The sequence below is a fragment of the Anolis sagrei genome, chromosome 1, assembly GCF_037176765.1.
Source record: "Anolis sagrei isolate rAnoSag1 chromosome 1, rAnoSag1.mat, whole genome shotgun sequence".
NCBI lineage: Eukaryota > Metazoa > Chordata > Lepidosauria > Squamata > Dactyloidae > Anolis > Anolis sagrei.
Window position 1 is genome coordinate 308,829,484 of NC_090021.1, and position 20,697 is coordinate 308,850,180.

General features: G+C 38.6%; 1 protein-coding gene across 50 annotated transcripts in view; it reads left to right on the top strand.

Annotated features, from left to right (window-relative positions):
* Nucleotides 1-20,697, top strand: part of NRXN3 (neurexin 3) — a 1,474,105-nt gene that overhangs the window by 1,250,276 nt on the left and 203,132 nt on the right. For all 50 annotated transcript variants that reach the window (XM_067462930.1, XM_067462932.1, XM_067462927.1 and 47 more), the window contains one exon: nt 7,153-7,324. In XM_067462930.1, the coding sequence (XP_067319031.1) occupies nt 7,153-7,324 (172 nt within the window). The remainder of the gene's footprint in view (nt 1-7,152; nt 7,325-20,697) is intronic.

Consider the following 20,697-nt stretch of genomic DNA (forward strand, 5'->3'; position numbering starts at 1 on the left):
GAATGATATTAATACTTAATGCTGGTCACATACTCTTAACACAATTTTTTGGTGTCAGATCTCTGGCATACAGTTCTCATTCTTCTTAATACCTCTGCTAAATTTAAATTCTATGTATTTTCTCAAGTGAGATACCAATCAAGTCCTACTGTTAGTTCCACAAGGTAGACCACTGAATCAATGAGATTTACCAATCTGTTGACTTACTAGCCAACAATCGATTAAGTGGATCTACTCTACTTACTTCTACAATTTAGGCTTTTTTTTCTGTATGTGTGAGAGAGAAAAGCATGACTTATCTGTTCATTGTGCTAAAATAGGTTGATAATATGCCAAGGTAGTTTCATGTGGCTATATTTTTCTTCATAAATCATTCTCATCAATCATCCAACCAGTTTTGTTGATTTTTCTCAGAACCTCCCTTTAGTCTGTCAATATCTGTTCGATAATGAAACATTCAGCAGGAAAAGCAATATCCCAGCTGCGGTCCTGATGAATCACACTGAGAGCCTCTTCCATTTTTGTCCTCCTATAGAATACTTTGTGTGTGTGTTATATAATTATATCAGCAGTTCCATAAATTGCTTTATAAGGGATAGCTGAAAATAACTACACAGCAATAAGCAGCTTCCAAAATCAAACTGCAATTTATCCATGTTGTCAGAAGCCACTTTGACCCACAACGGTCTTTATCCTGCAATATTACAGCTAATTGACCTCTGACAAAATGGAATGCATGTTTACCTATCCATTTGGGCACCATTGGTCTCCACAGATGGTTCTGTGAAATAATTTACACATACCTATATAAACTAAGCCAGGGCAGGCAACTCTGATTAGTTGTGAGGGTGCACAGCACATAATATCTGCCATTATACAAACATCTAGCAATTGTGCTAATTATATTGATCAAACTGTTTAATAGTTAAAGCATTATGTGGCCATATGGGCCTTGGTCAATTTTAGGCAACTGTTAATGCAGATGATGTCAGCTTCTAATCCCTAGGATGGTAGAAGAGTACCTTTGCCCTGCCCAAAGATATTCTGAGATGCTGGGTTGAACAATAAGGAAATATTTGCATATCTTGCACCTGCACACAAGAATTAAGATTTAAATTAAAATCTTGGAGATTAAGATCATCTGGGGAGGCCCCGCTATCGATCTCATCCCCTTCGCAGGCACGACTGGTGGGGACAAGAGACAGGGCCTTCTTGGTGGTGGCCCCTCAGCTGTGGAACTCACTCCCCAGGGAAATTAGATCAGCCCCCTCCCTCCTGTCATTCAGGAAAAAAGTTAAATCCTGGTTATTGGACAAAGCATTCGCACAATGATAGTGTAACAATTGATACCTCAGTGCAATAATGAAAAATTTAAATGGCTATTGACTTATGTTCCCAGATTGTGTGATTTTAAATAACTCTTTTAACTGATAGGTTTTAATTATGCGATTTTAATGTATATGTTGTTTTTATGCTGATATATGTAATATGGTTAAGATTCTTAATTTATAGCTTATGTTATTGTCTAAAACTTATGTTTTGGTTTTCACATGTATGTACGGCATTGAATTTTGTCACTATTATGTTGGAAACCACTTTGAGTCCCCTCAGCAGTGAGAAAAGTGGTATGTAAATGCAGTAAATAAATAAATTCCTGCTAGCTAACACAATGCAAATTGAACATCTCTGCAGAATTCTTAAATCCTTCACATGGATGGCTGAGATGCTGACACTTTTCCATTGCTTTCTGGTGGTTCAGTGTACCCAAACTGTGTATCATGTACAATATTATTTAAAAACATTATGTTCAAAAGTAGCTTCAGGCTCTATGCATGCAGGAAACACGAATTAATTTCATCTTTAGAATTTGGTCCCATCTCCAAGATATCTTATTATGTATGTATATGCAGAGAGACAAATTCCAAAGTCTGGAAAAAAATCCAAAATCCAAAGTACTTTTTGCCCGAAGCATTTTGAATTAGGATTACTCAATTTGTAAGAACTTTTGTATATTTTTATTTTTTAAAAGACTTTTTGGTGAATAATTCCTTTTCCAAAGCTATTCACTATTTTCTGCACACCCATATACTTTTTTGTAACTACACATTTTGTGCAAATAATTTAGTCATCATCATCATCACCATTATTATTGAAGAGAAGTCCCCAAATGTGTAAAATCTTAGAATGGTTGACCATGTTTTTCTTTCTTTCTTGTGGATGATGAGAACATTTTATTCTCTAAATTCCCACTCTTTGTCATTTGTCTTTGTCATCTCAAAATAGAATAAGACACAGATATTCACCCAGATATCAGAAGAGACTTCCAAAAGCATCAAAACAAAGAGAATGAACACTGTGTTCTCGGAGGCTTTCATGGCCAGAATCACTGGGTTGCTATGAGTTTTTCAAGCTGTATGATTGTGTTCCAGTAGCATTCTCTCCTGACATTCCACCTGCATCTATGGCTTGCATCTACAGTGGCTCTGTTGGCAGTCAAGCAAGTGAAGTGTATATATATCTGTGAAATGTCCAGGGTGAGAATGTTGCGATTAGCAAGCTTGAATAGTATTGAGTAGCCATGAAGCTGCAAAGTCAAACAGTGAGGGTATCTGCATAGAGGAAGTCCGGGCTTTGTTGCCTGGAGACAACACCTTCCAAACAGAGGATGTCTCCAGGCAACAAAGCCAGGATACCCTCACTGATTGACTTCACAACTTCATGGCTATACAATGGTATTCAAGCTTGCTAATTGCAACATTCACACTTGCATTAACAGACAAGAGTTCTTTTTCACACTTGTTTTAACAGACAAAAGTTCTTTCTCCCACCCTGGACATTCCACAGACACAGACACACACACACACACACAAAATCCACTTGCTTCATTGCCAACAGAGCCTCTGAAGATGCCAGCCACAGAAGCAGGCAAAGCATCAGGAGAGAATGCTACTGGAACATAGCCATACTGCCCAAAAAACTCACAGCAACCCAGAATGAACACTTGCTGTCATTAAATTAAAAAGAACAAGTAGGTGAGTTAGAGTAGTGTCTGGGATAAAAGATTAAATAGGATTGAAAAAGGGTCCATACTGGAAAATTTCAACAACTGTACCAGAAGTTCCTTGGAGGCAGATAATCACACAAAGTAACAGTTCTTCAAAGGCATCAAAGCTAGCAGTGAAGGTTCTCTTGGGTATTAGTTCACCCTCAGCTTTTAGAGGAAGTTAAGATCTACTGCAACCTTAATATATGAACAAGCCCATAAAACGTAATAAGTAATTCCCTAGGAAGATACTTTTGGGCAGTAAATCTCAGTGTGCCCATAATAACAATTAGAAAGGATGTATGCTGAGTCTGCTTTTTAATAAAAAGGAGAGCTTCAATGACTTACGTTCACCAGCAAATGCCTAGTTGAGCTAGGATTAGAAAAGTATTATCTGTTGTAGTCCTATACTACTGATAGGAATGGCACCTTTCAGTCTTGGAACTGCAGGTGATTGATACAGCATCTAGTTACCAGTCACATGTAATGAAAGCAGACTAGCAAAGTGTAGGATGTGATCAGGATTAAAGCTTTCTTTTGGGGCAGTGTGACTGCAGTAGAGTTGCCTGTAGTGAATATGATGGTTTAAAGTACATCTTTTAACTGCTAGAAATGTAGATATTAGCTTTAAATTCTTTCCAGTAAAAGATTACACCTCACCAATGTATCATTTGTGCCAAGAATGTGGGAATCGTGAGCCCAAAGTCTTGTAGAACTGTAATATGTATGTCATACAATGATCACAAAATATATTGCTATGTACTTTTAGGAAACATAACCACTTAGTAATGATGGATGTTGGAGTTATTTTCAGCATGGTGAAGAGAAGACTGAGGAGTGACTTTATTGAACTCTTGAAATACCTCAATGATTTTTACAGAGAGGAGGGGACAGGCCTGTTCTCTGTGCTCCAGAGGTTAGGACCAGGTTTAATGGTTTGAAGTTACAAGAGAGTAGATTTCAAGTGAGCATGAGGAGGAACTTCTTGACAGTGAGAGTGGTTCAGCAATGAAACCATTTACCCAAAGAGATAGTGCGGTCTCCTTCACTGGACCATAAAAAATATGAGATAACTACCAGCTGAGGATGCTTTAGCTGGAGATTCTATATTCAGCAGATGGTTGGACTGGATCAGTGGTGCCCAACCTTCGGTCTTCTGGGTGTTTTGGACTTCAACTCCCAGATATCCCAGTTAACTTTCCAGCTGTTAGGAATTGTGGGAGCTGAAGTCCAAAACAACTGGAGGACCAAAGGACTGGACGAAGCATATAATACTTCCAACTCAATGATTTTATGAATCCACATGAGTTATCTTCTGCCATTTCGTCTCTAAAATTGTGGCCTCCAGAATCTGCTCCAGAGCATCCGCCTACCCCTAAGAAGCTGTTATGCATCGATCCATTCCATCCACTATTTTCTGTCTTATCTGGCTCTGTTTCTTCAGGGTCTCAGGAGGTCTTTCTCATTACCCTCTGTCTGATCTTTATCAGCTGGGAAAGTCAAGCATTGAACCTGAGGCCTCCTGATTTATAGTTGCTTACAAGAACTGTAGTATAGGAACTTTGCTACTGAATGTTTATATGAGTCATAAAAGTAAAATAGATAATACGCACCCTATCCTACTTCTTCTGTGAGGTCCTGTGACTTCTGTACCCGGACCTCACAGTTTTATGAAGGTTCCTATTGGGCATCTGGAGTGGTGCTGGTATCCATTCAGAGAAGTCAGCAACCATATCCATTCTGCATGCAAACCTTCTTATGAATGATCAAATTTTAAGTTCTCACACCTATCCTAAACCAAAAACTTAGGTTTTTGTGTTGACAATATGGGGGGAGAGGGTTATATATACTATTCTATGTGTCTTGGGAAAGAAGATGTAATGCAAATGTGATTAAATAATATGTGATAAATCAATGACATTGATATCTTGGTGTATGAGGCTGAAATAATATTGTGCATAATAACCCTATCACATATCTGGCCATCTGTCAGGGGTGCTTTGAATGCAATATTCTTGCTTCTTGGCGGGGGTTTGACTGGATGGCCCATGAGGTCTCTTCCAACTCTAGGATTCTATGATTATATCTTCATGGTACTTTATAGTAATTGTGGGTATGACATAAATGTTTATAATTACTTGGGTTTACTTCTCAGTGTATTTGTAAATTTATGTCTTGACTATATCACTCCAGGTTAAAGATGGAAGCTCACAAAATGAACCTTAAGTAGTACACTACCATTCTAATCCTACAAAAAAAAAAACAAAAAAAAAAAACAGCAGACCAAAATGAGAACTGGAGCAAAACTTCCCCTCTTGCAATGCATGTTTCCTTTGTGAAACCTCCAGGGTGGAGAAACAGTCAATCAGGCAATTTCCCATCTCTTGTCAATGTAGTAAAAAGGGAAAGTATGAAATAATTGTAAATCAGTCAACTGGAGACCTTACACCTTTACAAATGCACACTATTCTCACAGCACATATTAACAGTGTGTCAAGGCCTACATCTCCAAATACAAGCAGAGCATACATAAACAGTCCCAGACTGAGCTAATAGGTCCACAGAGATATCAAACAATCACGAGAATGTGCAAGAAGCAAATCCAAATGTCTGCCCCAGGGTCAAGAGCCAATTACCAGAAATTTCCATGATAGGGAGTTGAGTCAAAGTCCAAAGTAAATGTCCAAGGGTAGTCCAGGTTTCAGGGAGCTCAAGAGTCCAAGGTCTTGGCTCAAGCACCATTGTTGTAGCCAGCAAACAGGTAACAACCTTCAGTTCCTTAAATCTTAAATTCACAGGTGTTACCTGTTCCTAGCTATCTTCTCAGCTAGCCTCAATGACCTTCACAGCCGAGACCTACCTTTTCTTAAACCCACAAAAGCAAGAACAGGACTCCTCCTCAGAAGAAGTCTCTTGTGTTTTGTCTGCAGGCTCAGTAGTTGTTCCTTCCATAGATGTTACCTCAGGGTATGGCTGAAGGAGCTGCTGTTTACTGCTGGGTTCCAGCAGTACACCTGAACCTTCTACCAGCATTTCCTGATCCATCTTTCCTCACTGTGCATGACACAGTGGTTGAACTAATGCCGTCCAATAAATAATCCTGCTATATTGTCGAAGGCTTTCATGGCTGGAATCACTGGGTTGTTGTAGGTTTTTTCGGGCTATATGGCCATGGTCTAGAGGCATTCTCTCTTGACGTTGTGCCTGCATTTATGGCAAGCATCGTCAGAGATAGTGAGGTCTGTTGGAACTAGAAAAAAAGGGGGAAAGGAAAAAGCCTTTTTCCTAGTTCCAACAGACCTCACTACCTCTGAGGATGCTTGCCATAGATGCAGGCAAAAGGTCAGGAGAGAATGCCTCTAGACCATGGCCATATAGCCCGAAAAAACCTACAACAAATCCAGTCCTGCTATACATTGGGCTCTTGGTATCTCCTGGGACCCCCACCCCTTTGGGTGCCAAAATCTGTGAATTCTCACATCCCATAATATATAATGCTGCTATAGTAAAATGGTGTCCTTTATAAATGGCAAATCATTTTTTTTTTCTTTTGGGATTAAAAAAATCAAGCTGTGGAATGTGTAGATATAGAATCCATGGCATTTGAATCTGGAGCATATTTTTAGGCCCTTAAACACAAACATTCCACATATACTTCATAATTTAATCTATCAAGATGTAATTTTGAACTTAAATTTTGGTGCTCATTTAGCTGGACCTGTGCTTAGTATAAGAATGTTACAACAGTTATATCCCTGACAAGTAGCAATCCTGCACCATGCTCTGCTTTAAAACCAAAGTGAAGAAGAGCCCATTTATTTCTCCATCAGTTACTTTGATTGTGGGAGAATTCTCCCAACTTGAAAGTTTCCTTTTATATTTAGCTAAAATATATTTTGCTTCCTTACATTTTCAGACAATGAGTTCTCCTCCTGCCTTGTTAAGCATTAGAAAGCAAATGTATTTTATCTTCTATTATGACAACCAATCCAGCATTTGAAGACCATTATAGTGCCATTCACTATAGTGTACACAGATCTTTCTATTATTTGTGATAGAACTTGGTTTCCAGATCTCAGTGGTATTTCCTGTCTTTCTTTTCTACATAGGAACAAGGCAAGATCGGTGTGGTCTTCAATATTGGCACAGTAGATATCTCTATCAAAGAAGAGAGCACCCCAGTGAATGATGGCAAATACCATGTTGTGCGTTTTACTCGGAATGGAGGCAATGCAACACTTCAAGTGGATGGATGGCCAGTGAATGAACATTACCCTTCAGGTAAATATTTCACTAAGGAACTTTTCTTTCCTTCTTTCTCAAGCTAGGCCTTAAAACAGGTTCTACAAAGTAATTTGGTGAGCAACGAAGAATCATTCCATAGTACCATCAACAGGAATGAAGAATCTGGCATCGATTTCATTTTCAGAAAACTGAACTTGTCAGGTCACAGTTAGTGCTTGAAAAACACGGTATTTTTCAGAATGTTCTTGAGCTGTTGCACACATGTTGTACATGTGATCTATAAAAACAAAGACACATAATGTATGGCCTCTGGGTATAATCTGATTCTTGGAGAATGATAAAATGAAATCCATAATACGTAAACTCTGGAGCAGGATTAGGAAACCTTTGGTCCTCCTAATGTTTTGACTATTATGGACATTGTTGTCTTAGGCACACAGGAGGTCATAGCTTTCCTACCCTGTGCTGGATGAGTCCTTTAGTGTCCTTTAAGCACTAAAGGACAAAAAGAATACTTCAGTGCAAACTGGTGTAGACTGCAAACATAATGATCTGACAAATATAAATTTGCTACTTGTGGCTTTTAAAAAATCAATGAGAAGGGGATGAAACATGGGAAGACTGGGAAATAGGAGCGTTAATAAATGTATAAAGCTAACAAAATGAAAAGCATAATGTGTTGTGTTTATTTTTCCGTCTGTTTCATTTTTGCCTTTTGCAACAGAAAATTGTATTTTGAATCTGAATATCACCAATGAAATATAAAATTTTAATTGTCTTAAATAAAAAAATGTACAGAGGATAAAAAGAAAATATTGCGTCATAACTGCAAAGGATGCTATTGGCGCTTTCCCATGACATCATTTAGGTTTTTGCATTATTTTATTGCAGCTGAAAAAAATCTGTTGAGGAACTAAATTCCACACCTAACAAAGGTATTGCAATGGGACCTGGGAGATATTTAAAATGACCTCTTCCCATTTCACTCACGCCATGGTTTTCCACAGCAAACAGCATTTCCTGTGCAAAAAATAGCATTTTCTGTGCTGACATAATTAAGCTGGGAAATTTATACATGGCAAATTTGCACAGAATAAATTCTGAGTTGCAATCAGTCTTTGACAACTGTGCAGTTTCTTTCTTGCAGTAAGGAGAAAATTGCTACCACTGCTTATTGCTTTATTCAAGACTAAAATTAGCAAAGAATAATATTCCCATTGCCTTTCCAGAATACTAATATTTGTCTTATTCCAAATCCCTTAATAAAACCCAACTAAACTTTGAAATCTCCTGACAACCTGTAGTTCTCTCACCCTACTGTTCAGCCTGTAACTATGTCTAATTGATTGATGACTACATTAAGTCTACATTGATTTCATAGAATTAGAAATCAACTAATCTGCTGTTTCTGGTTCATTTTTTAAAATGTATAGAAATTGCCTCTAAACACAATGGTTAAGGCTTGACTCAGAGCAGGTCTATATGCTGTGGCAAAAGTTCATATTTTTATTATTAAACAACTGGGAAACATGGAAAACTATTACAAATTACTGGGAGATCTGTTTTCTCCCCACTCAGTTTGCAGTACAACTGGTATATGGCCTTTATATTACCCCATGAAATAGCAGCTATCACCCCAACATATTCTGGTTGGAGGGTGTGCATGGTGATATCTTGGGCGATTCCTACATGTGCCACTTTCTATTTTTCTCTCACATTTTGGGAATTATAAGCAAAGGATCTGCAGTTATTTGAACTTTAAATGGTCTAAGTGGATAGAGCAATTGTTATTAATTAAATGAGCCAAGAGATAGCAGAAGTGCCTTGCCTCAAAGCACAACTGTCAATCAAGATGGTATTAAGATGAAACCAGCCCAGTGGAACTGTATAGCTTTGTAACTCCATGTCCAAAGACAAGAAAATGGAGAAGGCAATTGAATACTGACAAAACACTTCTACAAAGTATTATATCTCAAATGGTTGTAAAGCCGTGCTGTTCATTTGTGGGAGCAGGGGGGAAAGGAAGGCTAGAGGCCAAATACAAATTGAGGCATTAATAGGTTGGTTGACCTTTAAGAAACTGAAATAATATTCCTTAGCTGTAGGGATAATGCCCTTGCTTTTTGTACTTCTTAATGACATTCCACCCTTATAAGGCTTTTCTTGATGGCAAGCAGTGTAAGAAGTATGGATGGTTTAATAAAGCAGCAAGCTGGACAATATTGATTTTCAGAATCCTTGAAAAATATCTACCTTCTTTCTGATGTTTTGGGCAACTAAAAAGGTTTTCATGAGCTGGATGTGGGGACACATCAACCTAGTCCTGGACAGAAAACCGACAATGACAAAACATATACCATCAGGCTAGTTCCCTTTTCACAGGCTAATGTTTTCCCCCTTCCCTTCTCCATTCAGAGTGAGGATTGTCCTCATTGGCATAACTATGTAGTTAAACTCTATTGACAACATAACTGACTAAAATTACAAACAGCAGGAAAAATACTATTTTAAAATCAAAAAGGGAAAAAGAAGAAAGATTGGCAGCAACAATTGCAAAAACCAAAAAAAAAAAAAATAACCTACCCAAACATACACACAATCAATATCTTGTATAGAGGACAAGTTTGCCACTCACCATCTTATGGGATCTCTTCCATGGATGTCTGTGTGGCCCCTTATACCTATCCCCTTGGACTTAGGAACAGAGAGTACTTTGTCATTTGCAATCAAATCTGCATATGTTTTGAGGTCTCTCTTGTTACCTTCTGGTTGTTGGGCTCCTAAATTGTGACCAACAATATAGTCCAAACAATCATCAGGATGCCATTTCAGCATTTTAAAGTATTAGAATCTTGGGATCTATAATATGGAAGGCTCCTCTGATATACTTTTGGGTATTTTTATATACAGTAACACATATAGAAATATACATTTCCCTCAGGTATGAACACGGACCTTTCAGTGTCTAGGTGTAGTACCTTCATTGTAGTAAAACATCCTACATCTTACACAATACTGGGGTGTTCTAACCCTTATACCAACTGTGGAGGAGCCACACAGACATCCATGGAAGAAAATAATCTTCTGTCTGGTTATTCCTACATCCTTGTATCTATGTATATGTGTATGCATGTACTGTAATAGGCACCTTTCTATTCATAATAGGCATCTTGTTAGATAAGAATGATATCTAGCCTATTCTCTAGCCTATATAGTCTGGGCCTTTTCTGCTGGTAACAGCATTATCACCATCAAAACTGGATTTATAGTGTCTTCAGTTTCAGTCCATCCAATAAAATCAGATTTCTTTACTAGTCTACAGTAATATAAACCATTTTCTTCCAGTCAATCAAATCATAGATCTTACTGGTTCTTTTTTTTCTATGAGTTATTACATGTGGGATTACATGCTTCTAATTTAGGATGCAAAATCTCTCCAAAAGATTTTGTTGCATTGCAAGACTTGAAGCAGCGTGTTTTGTTTAACTTTCATTTAGACTGTCAAATGTTAACACATTACTTTTCCATAGCTAATTTGCACCTTCCAGACATGAATGTGTAGCCTCTGGCACATGTCAGCAAAATAGTAAAGCTCATCATATTTGGGATGTTTTTCTCTAGAATCTAAATTGGCTTTAAAAATGAATCCTTGGACAAAGGAAGAATCCACAATGTCTCAGATGGGTTAGAAACATTTTTTTTTTGCTTTGGCATAGAAGTGAGTCAGTGACATTTTTCTTAGTTTTAAGATGGTGGCTGTATCCATCTCTATCTTTCTTCTTGTTTTATTTTGTTTTCATGGCCTTTCTCCTTGCTGTGATCCATATGGGCGTTTGCCAGATATGAACTGTACATAGGAAAAATCTGTATCCATCCATATAATATCTGAGTATCCTTCAGTACACTAGAAAGAAAGAACTAAACCTTTGTGGAGTACTGCTGCCCAACCAGCCATGTGGTAATAAGACCAGACATAGAGAACTAGGTTGAATAATGGACCTAGAACCTGGTAAACTGTCTTGAACCAGCTAAGGAGTAAATGAAGGAAACTTTCTAGTGAGGGATCGGCGTAGACAGGCATCACTCTTGACTTCCTCCTCAGCCTTCCTGGTCATGCTGCCTGAGCACTGCTGGCAACTCAATCATTGTGTTGTTCCCCACTGGCCATTTTAAGATAGGCCTGTCCCAAGACTTCAGTGATGGTAAAGCCATCCAGGCCAGCCCCAAGGATAGTCCCTTCTCAAGGTCTTAAAGAGACAATTCCAGAGCCGCTGCCGAAGCCCCGCCCCGCCCCGCCCCCATTTCACCAAAAGGATGCCAATGTGTTCACCATAACTCTTATTTTCTTCCCCCACTAACTGCCAAGTGACTTCATATTTAAGCTGGTTGTCAAATCCCTCCAATGGGGAGTGAAGGGGGCAGACACGCCTTAAAAACCCTGTAGATCTGCTGCCCTCTCACATGCTTGATGCAATCTTTGCTAACCTCGCCTTCAATGGGGGCCACCAAAGTTGGGTCCTCCTCTGTTGCTTCTCATGCCATGTGAGTCAAGATCCTCAAAACAGTTGAGACGGCTCTAAATGAATCTAGTTCCATGTCATATGACAGATCAGAAACTTTCTAGTATCATTGCTGGAATAAAATAAAATTTCCAAAATCCATAATAGTGTTAAAATACCTTTAGTTAGACAGATGATGAGGAAAAAAGGGGAACTGGGTTGTTGGAAAAACATTTTTGTAGAAAGAGCTTGACTGTCAGACTGGGCAAAAGTATGATAGCTGGGACCCAATGCTGGTTGCGCGACGTGGGTCAGAATTAGAGAAGCAAAGACGTTACGTATATTAATGTGTTTGCATACGATATCTGGATAGCCTTAAGCATTATGCTTAGCTGTTTGTTGCCCCCCCCCTTTCTGTCCACCTCCCCCCTTTCTGGGAAGCTACCTTGCCACAATAATGTCGCACCTGCGTCTCTCACTCGCTGCACTGTCTTGGCATGGGTCCCAGCTATCATACTTTTGTCTCAGACTGTTTAGAAAAGCTTGACTGTCCAGTACCTATTTCTCCATAAATAAGTTCTGTGGTGGTCTATTCAGCTTAAACCCTAGTAAATATATTCAAGATTGGAGCTAGGAGATATGCTAGTGAAGATTTTGGCCAAGGGCATGACCTCTTAGCAAATTTGTGCTAAAACAAGGCAACTGTGAGTGTGACTGGATGAAACACTACCTTGGAATCCTACATGAGCTATTCAAGGTTTCAGGAAAGATATTTGGGATATAAATATAATAAAGGGTAAACAAAATAAACATTTTGCCCTAGATCTGGTAGTTCAGATGCCCCAGAGCAAAAAGAGCAAAACCATGGGGAGGGCTGCTTCTCAGCAGCTCAAAATGAGGTCAAGTGCTTCTGCAAGCCAAAGATTTATGGAGTTTCAACAGCAATGAATTCTAATTTCCTCAGAGATATGTCCTTTCTTTTCCAGCTCTTGCTCACCTCACATATTCCTCTTTTGTTTCCTTCTTAAAAAGATGAGGATTTTACACAATGGAAAGTCCACTTCTTATCACCTCCACACTTGGGGAGGTGCAGTGGGGAGATTGTTTCTTTTCTTCTTTGCTTCCTTTTCTGCTTTTATTTCATGTTTTATCAGCTAGCATCCTCTATTCTTCTCCCCTCCGATTTCCTAGACATAAGATAAATAGTCCTGTATCTTACAAGCTAAATACAATTACTGCTATCAAAACCAGAGCCTTTCTCTCCTCATAAATGTCTTTCTGAAGCTGATAAGATGTTCAAGGCAAACCACAGGCTCGGGCCTAATCCTGAGATTAAACATAACCACCCAGAAGACATCAACAGATAATATTGGAGGAGGGGGGTGTTGAAGGCAATAGTGAGATTCTCTCCTAAGATATGAAGGCTTGCATACAACTGAAGGTTATTTGTAAAGAAATTAGCCAAATACAGAGAAGAGCTTGCAATTCTGATGGGGTATTTCATCTGATAGGTACTGGAGATGAGATTCAGAAGGAAGAACTCTGATACAAGTCAATTGAGGTGGGGCAATGTTTCCTCTGTTTGTGGTTGCATGTTGAGACATTAAATCTCTGAAAGAAAACATTGCTGAACTAGCTCAATAGAATGTCTTGTAGTATATGTCTGAGGCTACCTACAGTTTCTCAGACAGGCAGATTATTACTCCAAAGTCGACAGTGGCTAGGTTGTGAAAATCAAGAACAGCTTATGGCAAGCTTGAGGCCTTAAACTGTGTCACATTCAAGTGATCTCATAGCATTAAAAGTGTATTAGTTAAAATATGAGAATTAACTATATTCAGATATATTATGATATTTATTATTTACCTTCAAGTCACTTCTGAATTAAAGTGACGCCCATTGTCGGAGGTTCAGAAGCTAAGAGTGTGTGATTTGTTCAAGGTTACCCAGTGGGTTTTCTAACAATTTATATTTGTATCTATTTATATCTCAATTTCATAAACAGAAATTTAGATTCATGCTTGTATCTAGATATAAATATTATTTATTTTACATGTCCTTAACAACAACACATCACACATGCACATTAGGTCAACGTGTCTGGGATTCATCTTTGAATATTGGGCTCTTCCAAAGAGATATTTTCATAGAATGTGTGCAGTTCCAATAAGTGCTACTTTCTGCAGCATGTGGATTGATGTTTTGTCCAAATGAAAGATTTTCAAGTGCATTTCAAGGTTTCTTGTAATACTTCCAAGAGCATCAACCACTATTGGTACCACTCTTGTTCTCTTTTGCCATAGTTGTCCAATTTCAATTTGTAAGTCCTTGTATTTGTGATCTTTTTAGCGCTTTGTCCTCTACTGTCTCCTACTAGAGTCTATATTTTAAAAAAACATGTTTCTTTTCCATGTTGGTAGGTGTGGTAGGTGTTTATCTTTTTGGATTCTAAAATCCCAGAGTATTTTTGCTTCTTCGTTTTCCGTGGTCTTTTCCGGCTAAATATTATTATTATATTTATTTATACCCCTCTGTCTCTCCCGAAGGGGACTCAAAGTGACTTAACATAAAAGCATTAGTACACAATTTAAAAATGTACAAATGTGCAAACATTAAAACAGAATTAAATATAAACAGTATTAAAAATTCACAATTAAAAACCATTCAAACATATTCAATGCATATTCAAGTTAAAACCACAGCTCCTCCTAACTTGATCTTTAAAACTTTCATTAAAAGCCTGCCTGAATAAAAAGGTTTTAGTCTGCCACCAGAAGGACAACAGAGAAGCCATTCTGGCTTCCCTGGGGAGGGAGTTCCTGAGTTGAGGAGCAGCCACCGAGAAGGCTCACTCTCTCATTCCCACCAACCAAGCTTGAGATAAAGATGGGACCAAGAGAAGGGCCTCTCTTGAAGATCTCAGGGCCCGGGCAAGTTCATACAAGGGGATGCAGTCAGCCAAGTAGCCTGGAACTGAACCATCTAGAGCTTTAAAGGTCATAAACAACACTTTGAATTCTGACCAGAAACAGACAGGCAGCTAGTAGAGCTGCTGCAACAGGGGAAGGGGGGTCCGCTCTCTGTAACCAGCCCCAATTAGTGACCCGGCTGCAGCTCTTTGGACCAGCTGAAGTTTCCAAGCACTCTTCAGAGGCATCCCCACATAGAGCGTATTACAGTAATCCAAACAGGAGGTAACTAAGATGTATATCACCGTGGCCAGATCTGGCTTGTCAAGGAACGGGTGCAGCTGGCAGACAAGTTATAATTGTGCAAAGGCCCTCCTGGCCACCACTGACACTGGGCCTCCAGTGCTGACTCCAGGAGAAACCCTAAACTGCGAACCTCTGTCTTCAGGGATAGTGTGACCCCATCCAGCTGGATCCCTATCCCTAAATATGTATATACATCTCAATCTATGAGATGTAGATATCAACATAAATATAATTAGAAGCCATATTCAATCCAAGAATATGGTTGCTTGGATTGAAATATGTTGTTTGCCTGCCAGCCCCCAAAATAAGAGACCAGACAAAGGTATGGAGTATACTAAGAGCAACTTTATTGAATGTTACCTAATTAAACCTTGAAACTTGCATTTTCAACTAAACCTATAGTGAGATAAGAATTTGGTGAGACTAAAGCCGAGGTAGTGTTCCTTCCAGACCTACCCCTCGGCTGAAATTGGTGGTCCCCGGGTGAAGTAATCCTGGATGATTTTGCAGAGAAATGTAATGGGTAATTATGCCCCAAGGAAATTGAGGTCAGAATCATCCTGTTCCTAGGCCATTTGCGTATGCCCTCACCTGGGTTATATGAAACACAGGTGAGGGTTTCTGATCATGACCTACAACAAAGAGTGTCTTGGGTGTACACCAAAATATGTTATTACCCTCAAATTTCAGTAGCCTTTTTGAAGACACCAAGACTCCCAATTTGCTTTTAAACAGTATAGGACAGTAAAAAAAAAACCCTAGAACATAGAAGGGGAATCCTACCTGGCCCCTAATGGCAACCTGGTATTATACTGTTAGCAGCAGGAGGGTAGGTTGAAGTCTTCTTCAAGAATGAAGCAAAGAGGGGGTGGAAGCTGGTTCCCCAGCTCCACCCCCTCTGGAAAGTAGATCCAGCCAGATCTACTTTCTAGCCTCTGGAAAGTAGGAGGCAAATTTCTGGAGGAGGAGGCAAATTTCCTTCCCAACCCCAGCTGCACGGGCATTGGGAAGTCCTGATTTAGCCTGTAATATTTGTTGTGGTCACTGTTGCTGTTGTTATGTGCCTTCATTTCTCCCTTAATGTGATCTTAAGGCAAACCTGCCATGGGTTTTTCTTGGCAAGGCTTGTTCAGAAGAGTTTGCCATAACCTTCTTCTGTGACTGAGAGAGTGTTATTTGTCACTCAGTGGGCTTCCATGACCAGGTGGGAATTCAAACCCTGTTCTCAAACAACTACATAGTGGTGGCATTCTCTTTAATATTGTTAATATGGTGCTATTCAATTGTTAGTCAAGAATACAGTTGCTTGGTGAAGCAAGAGACACAACTCCTTACACTGAATGCTTGTTCAGGGAATTTCAGCAGGTGTCAAATGTTAACAGGTTGTATTACAAACAACACCTGCTGAAATTCCCTTTTCTACACAGCTGTTAAAGATACAGGAGCACTGTCCCTCACTGGCAAACCTAGTCAGGAATAAAGTGTGCAAAATCACTCAACAACTTTAACCAGTGCTACAGAATTCTGTTTCTGCAACAGAATTTCATGCACATGCAAACATACACTATGCAAGAAAGCCCTGCCTCTTGTGTTAAGCCAAAACAGGATTCTGTCCAATACGTATCTGGTAACAATCATGTGAGCATTATATTCACACTGAGCAATTCATTAAGCAGTTTCTTTTAAAACACTCTGCAGCAAAATACCTCACCCACATCAAACTCACCATAAAAAGCAAGAAGATAAAAGGGCTACATGAAAATTCAGATAAATCTTACAGCAAAAGAAAGAGACTTCTCTCTTACCAGAGCCCAGAAAGTGTAGCTTTATCCCCATGGCAACTCCCCTCCTTGCTGTCTTTGGGGAAAAAAGCACCAGGAGAAGAAAGATGGGAAAAGGCTCCCCATGGGCCGCTGTCTTTGTTAGAGGGGATAACACTGTAAACATTGTAGGCACTTTCACATGCTTCAGTGTAGCAGCAGAAGTAGATACATGCATACCGAGTGTACCCTTTGGAAATCCAGAATGCATGGTGTAAGTGACTGAAAAATGCATTCTTTGGAAGTATATATTTGCTCAATGCACAAGATAAACCATAGACTGTGCTTTGGAACAGCTATGTTTCAGATTTTCCACTTCTCTGTATTTTTCAGTGCAGTTCTTCACTCCAAAATGTGAATCCTGAGACGAAATACATTTAGAATTGTTTATGTGCAAAAACAAAGGTTCTGAAATTTTTCCATACACATACTGTTAATGTAGATTTTTCATATCTCCTAATGACAAGTAATGAAGAATCGGGATGGGAGATAGATATAGATATGTAGATATATACCACCAAAAACACTCAGACAGATCAGTCTATTCTTAAGGCATAATAGTTACCAGTCCTTCTTTCATCAAATTGCAATATGATATATGACATGAAACGTATGTGCTTGTACTTACATGTTAAAAAGTAAGAAATACAGTCATCATCCATATGGCTGCATATATGAGGGATATCTAGAAAGTAAAGTTACATGATTTTTTAAAAATACAAAGAATGAATATGTTTTAATAAAACTTGCATGGATTATAGCATAGGTATTACATTATTTTTCCATAAGATCACCATTCAGTTCAATACATTTTGTCATCCGTGTGATGAGTTTTTTGATGCCTGTGTCATAGAAGTCTCCCGCCACCTTTTTCAGCCAGTTCATCACTTCAATTTTCACCTCGTCCTCATTGGAAAAGTGTTTTCCACCCAGGTGGTCCTTCTATTTACTGAACAGATGATATTCACTGGGTGCAAGATTGGTGCTGTGAGAGGGGTGGCTTAAAGCATCCCAACCAAATGGAATCAACAACTCTTGAGTTGCATGAGCGGTGTGCGGACACACATTGTTATGAAGGAGACAGACAGAAGGGAAACAGAATGAAGACACTCTTCTCTAATCTTCACCACAATGCCAGTCAATGAGCTGGCACTGCTCTTCGACTTCAGCTGGCTTCTTGCTACATGGCAGTGATACCAACTTCCCCCATTAAAATTCCCTGCAAAAGCAACATGCCTTGTAAACTTACTTTCTGGATAATTCTCGTATATTGTGTAACCTATCTGTAGGGACTTGCACAGCTTTACCAATGGTAAATGTGTGAACTATCTCAGTTTGGACTAATAGTAACTGTTAATACTTAATAACCTAATTATTTATTCCTGTCACTTTTAACCCACCCAGTAATCTAAGCTCTGTTGATAGTTTATAGGACTGTACATTCAAAATGAAAGATTGCATGGAAAAATGGTATAAAGGAGTAACAGAAGCAGGTAGAGAAAGATTAGTTTCATATGAAATATCCCCACAGTAAAATCACCAGCAAGAAGAGCAACACCATGTAGGTAACTAAAAGCATTAAAATAGTTCAGGGCATTAAATGTCTTCATCTGATACTGAAAAGATCATCACTGTGGTACCAGGTGAGCATCTCTTGAAATATCAGTTTAAGAGAAAGGTCATTACAAATTAAAAGGACCTCTTCCTCATCCCTACCAACTTTACCTTATTTGGTGGAAATCTCCAAAAGAAAGTCTTACCCAATGATCTTCAGTTTCAGATAGATGATGCTAGGGAAAAAGCCTGCTTCAAGTAATGTCCCCAAGCCCTTTAGGTATTTTAATAGAGAAGTACAACATGACCTCTGTACTCATGGGAAATACATACCTGGACTTCATGTGGATATGTGAAACTGATGATAATAGTGAACCCTATTGTTTTCAATGGGATGAACAATGGAGGTACTGAGAAGAGGATGCAGATTTTACAGGAGCCCCTAAGTGAATAATTGAATCCACGAAACTAAGGATAAGTGAAACCATTATATATACTGGTTTGGCTGATATAGAGGTCAGACTGTATATCCAGAATATACTTTAAGGAGTTGGCACGTCCCAACATGGTTAAACCATGTGCTTTATGCCAGCTGTATTATGATATGACCTCAGATTGAATTTTGATCAGTTGTGTGTTGTTCTAAGATCCCTTATGCTGCTTTTCATATATATATTGTAGGTACACTGCTCAATTTTTCATCTCTTCTTCATTTTGTGGGACTTAGATAAGGGCTCACATTCTTCCCAGAGGTGTGGATTAGAAGCTGACAGAACACTTCTGATGTGCTATGTCTCATAAGGAGGCCGAAATAAATTAAGAGGCAGAAGTAATATTTTTAAAAAGTGTTGGGGATGCCTATTTTAGAAATATCACTATAGCATATATTGAAAGAATTTCAAGAGAATGATTAAAGCATGACAAGGCACTGAGACCATAAGCTGATTGTTGCTTGTCACTGCAGGGTTAGGATATGAGAAGTATATTTATAAAAGCCAAGTCAAAATATAAACATTATTGCATACCGTGTGAATATACAATTTATCCATTTCCACAGCTCTACATGGAAAGTTCTACAAATGTAGATGTGTAGATATCTATAAATCATGCTTACCCTCATGATTTCTATGAGTTGAAAGTGCTTCCTCTAAATTCCATTCTTTTAGTTCTAATTACTATCAGGTTTAACTTGGTGGACTGCATGATGTATCTCAGATGTTTCAATTTCAAATCTATTTAGTTTGTATGCAGTTTCCTCTCCCATAGCTCTTTTCTATACCACCAACATATAAATTGGTCAGTCTGGCATTATAGATATAACAATTTCTCGGTTAAAATCTGCATTAATGATGTAAAAAATATGGCTCTTTGAAATGAAATAATTGTCAGCTTCACCCACCAAGATGGACTCAGTGGTAAGTGGTAACTATTTGTCCTTTGTCTTTGTTTTCAAATGTTAGCTGCAGAAACAAAACTAGCACCGTATTGTCGAAGGCTTTCATGGCCGGAATCACTCAGTTCTTGTGGGTTTTTTCGGGCTATATGGCCATGTTCTAGAGGCATTTCTCCTGACGTTTCGCCTGCATCTATGGCAGGCACCCTCTGAGGATGCCTGCCATAGATGCAGGCGAAACGTCAGGAGAAATGCCTCTAGAACATGGCCACATAGCCCGAAAAAACCCACAAGAACTGAGAAAACTAGCACCCTGAGCAACCTCCCCTGACCACTAAGTAGCCACTTACTAGCCAAGGAGGTCATGGCACAAGGGAAGTAGTGGGTATTTTCTTCTGTAATGACCATTAAAAAGTGTACACGGGTATATGGTGACATTACATATGTTTAAGCAGCAGACTTTGAGTCCCTATATCAAGAGAAAGGTGGAATTAAAATAAATTAAATGTATAAAACATCTTACAGTAAAACAACTAAAAATGGTGGGTTCTGCCAAAGTCGTACAGTCTAAAATAAATGTGTATGCACATAAATACATTGAGGGGAAGGAGTAATAACAAATAAAAAAAATGAAAAATAAAATTGCAAAACAAATCACCCATATAAAATGCAAGCAAACAAATCGCAAAATAATGCAGAGCAAGATAACCAATCAATACATGTAAACAAAATAAAGACTGCAAAACAACATTGAACTAAAATCCCCAAAGCATTGGATTTTTTTTTTTTAAAAAAAAGTTTCCATTGAGATTTTTTTTTAAAATCAGGCAACACATGTTCAGGAAGACAATTCCAAGCATATGGGGCCAATGATGAGGAAGACATAAAAATATAGTTAAAATATTTTCTTTGTATAGAATTATTCATA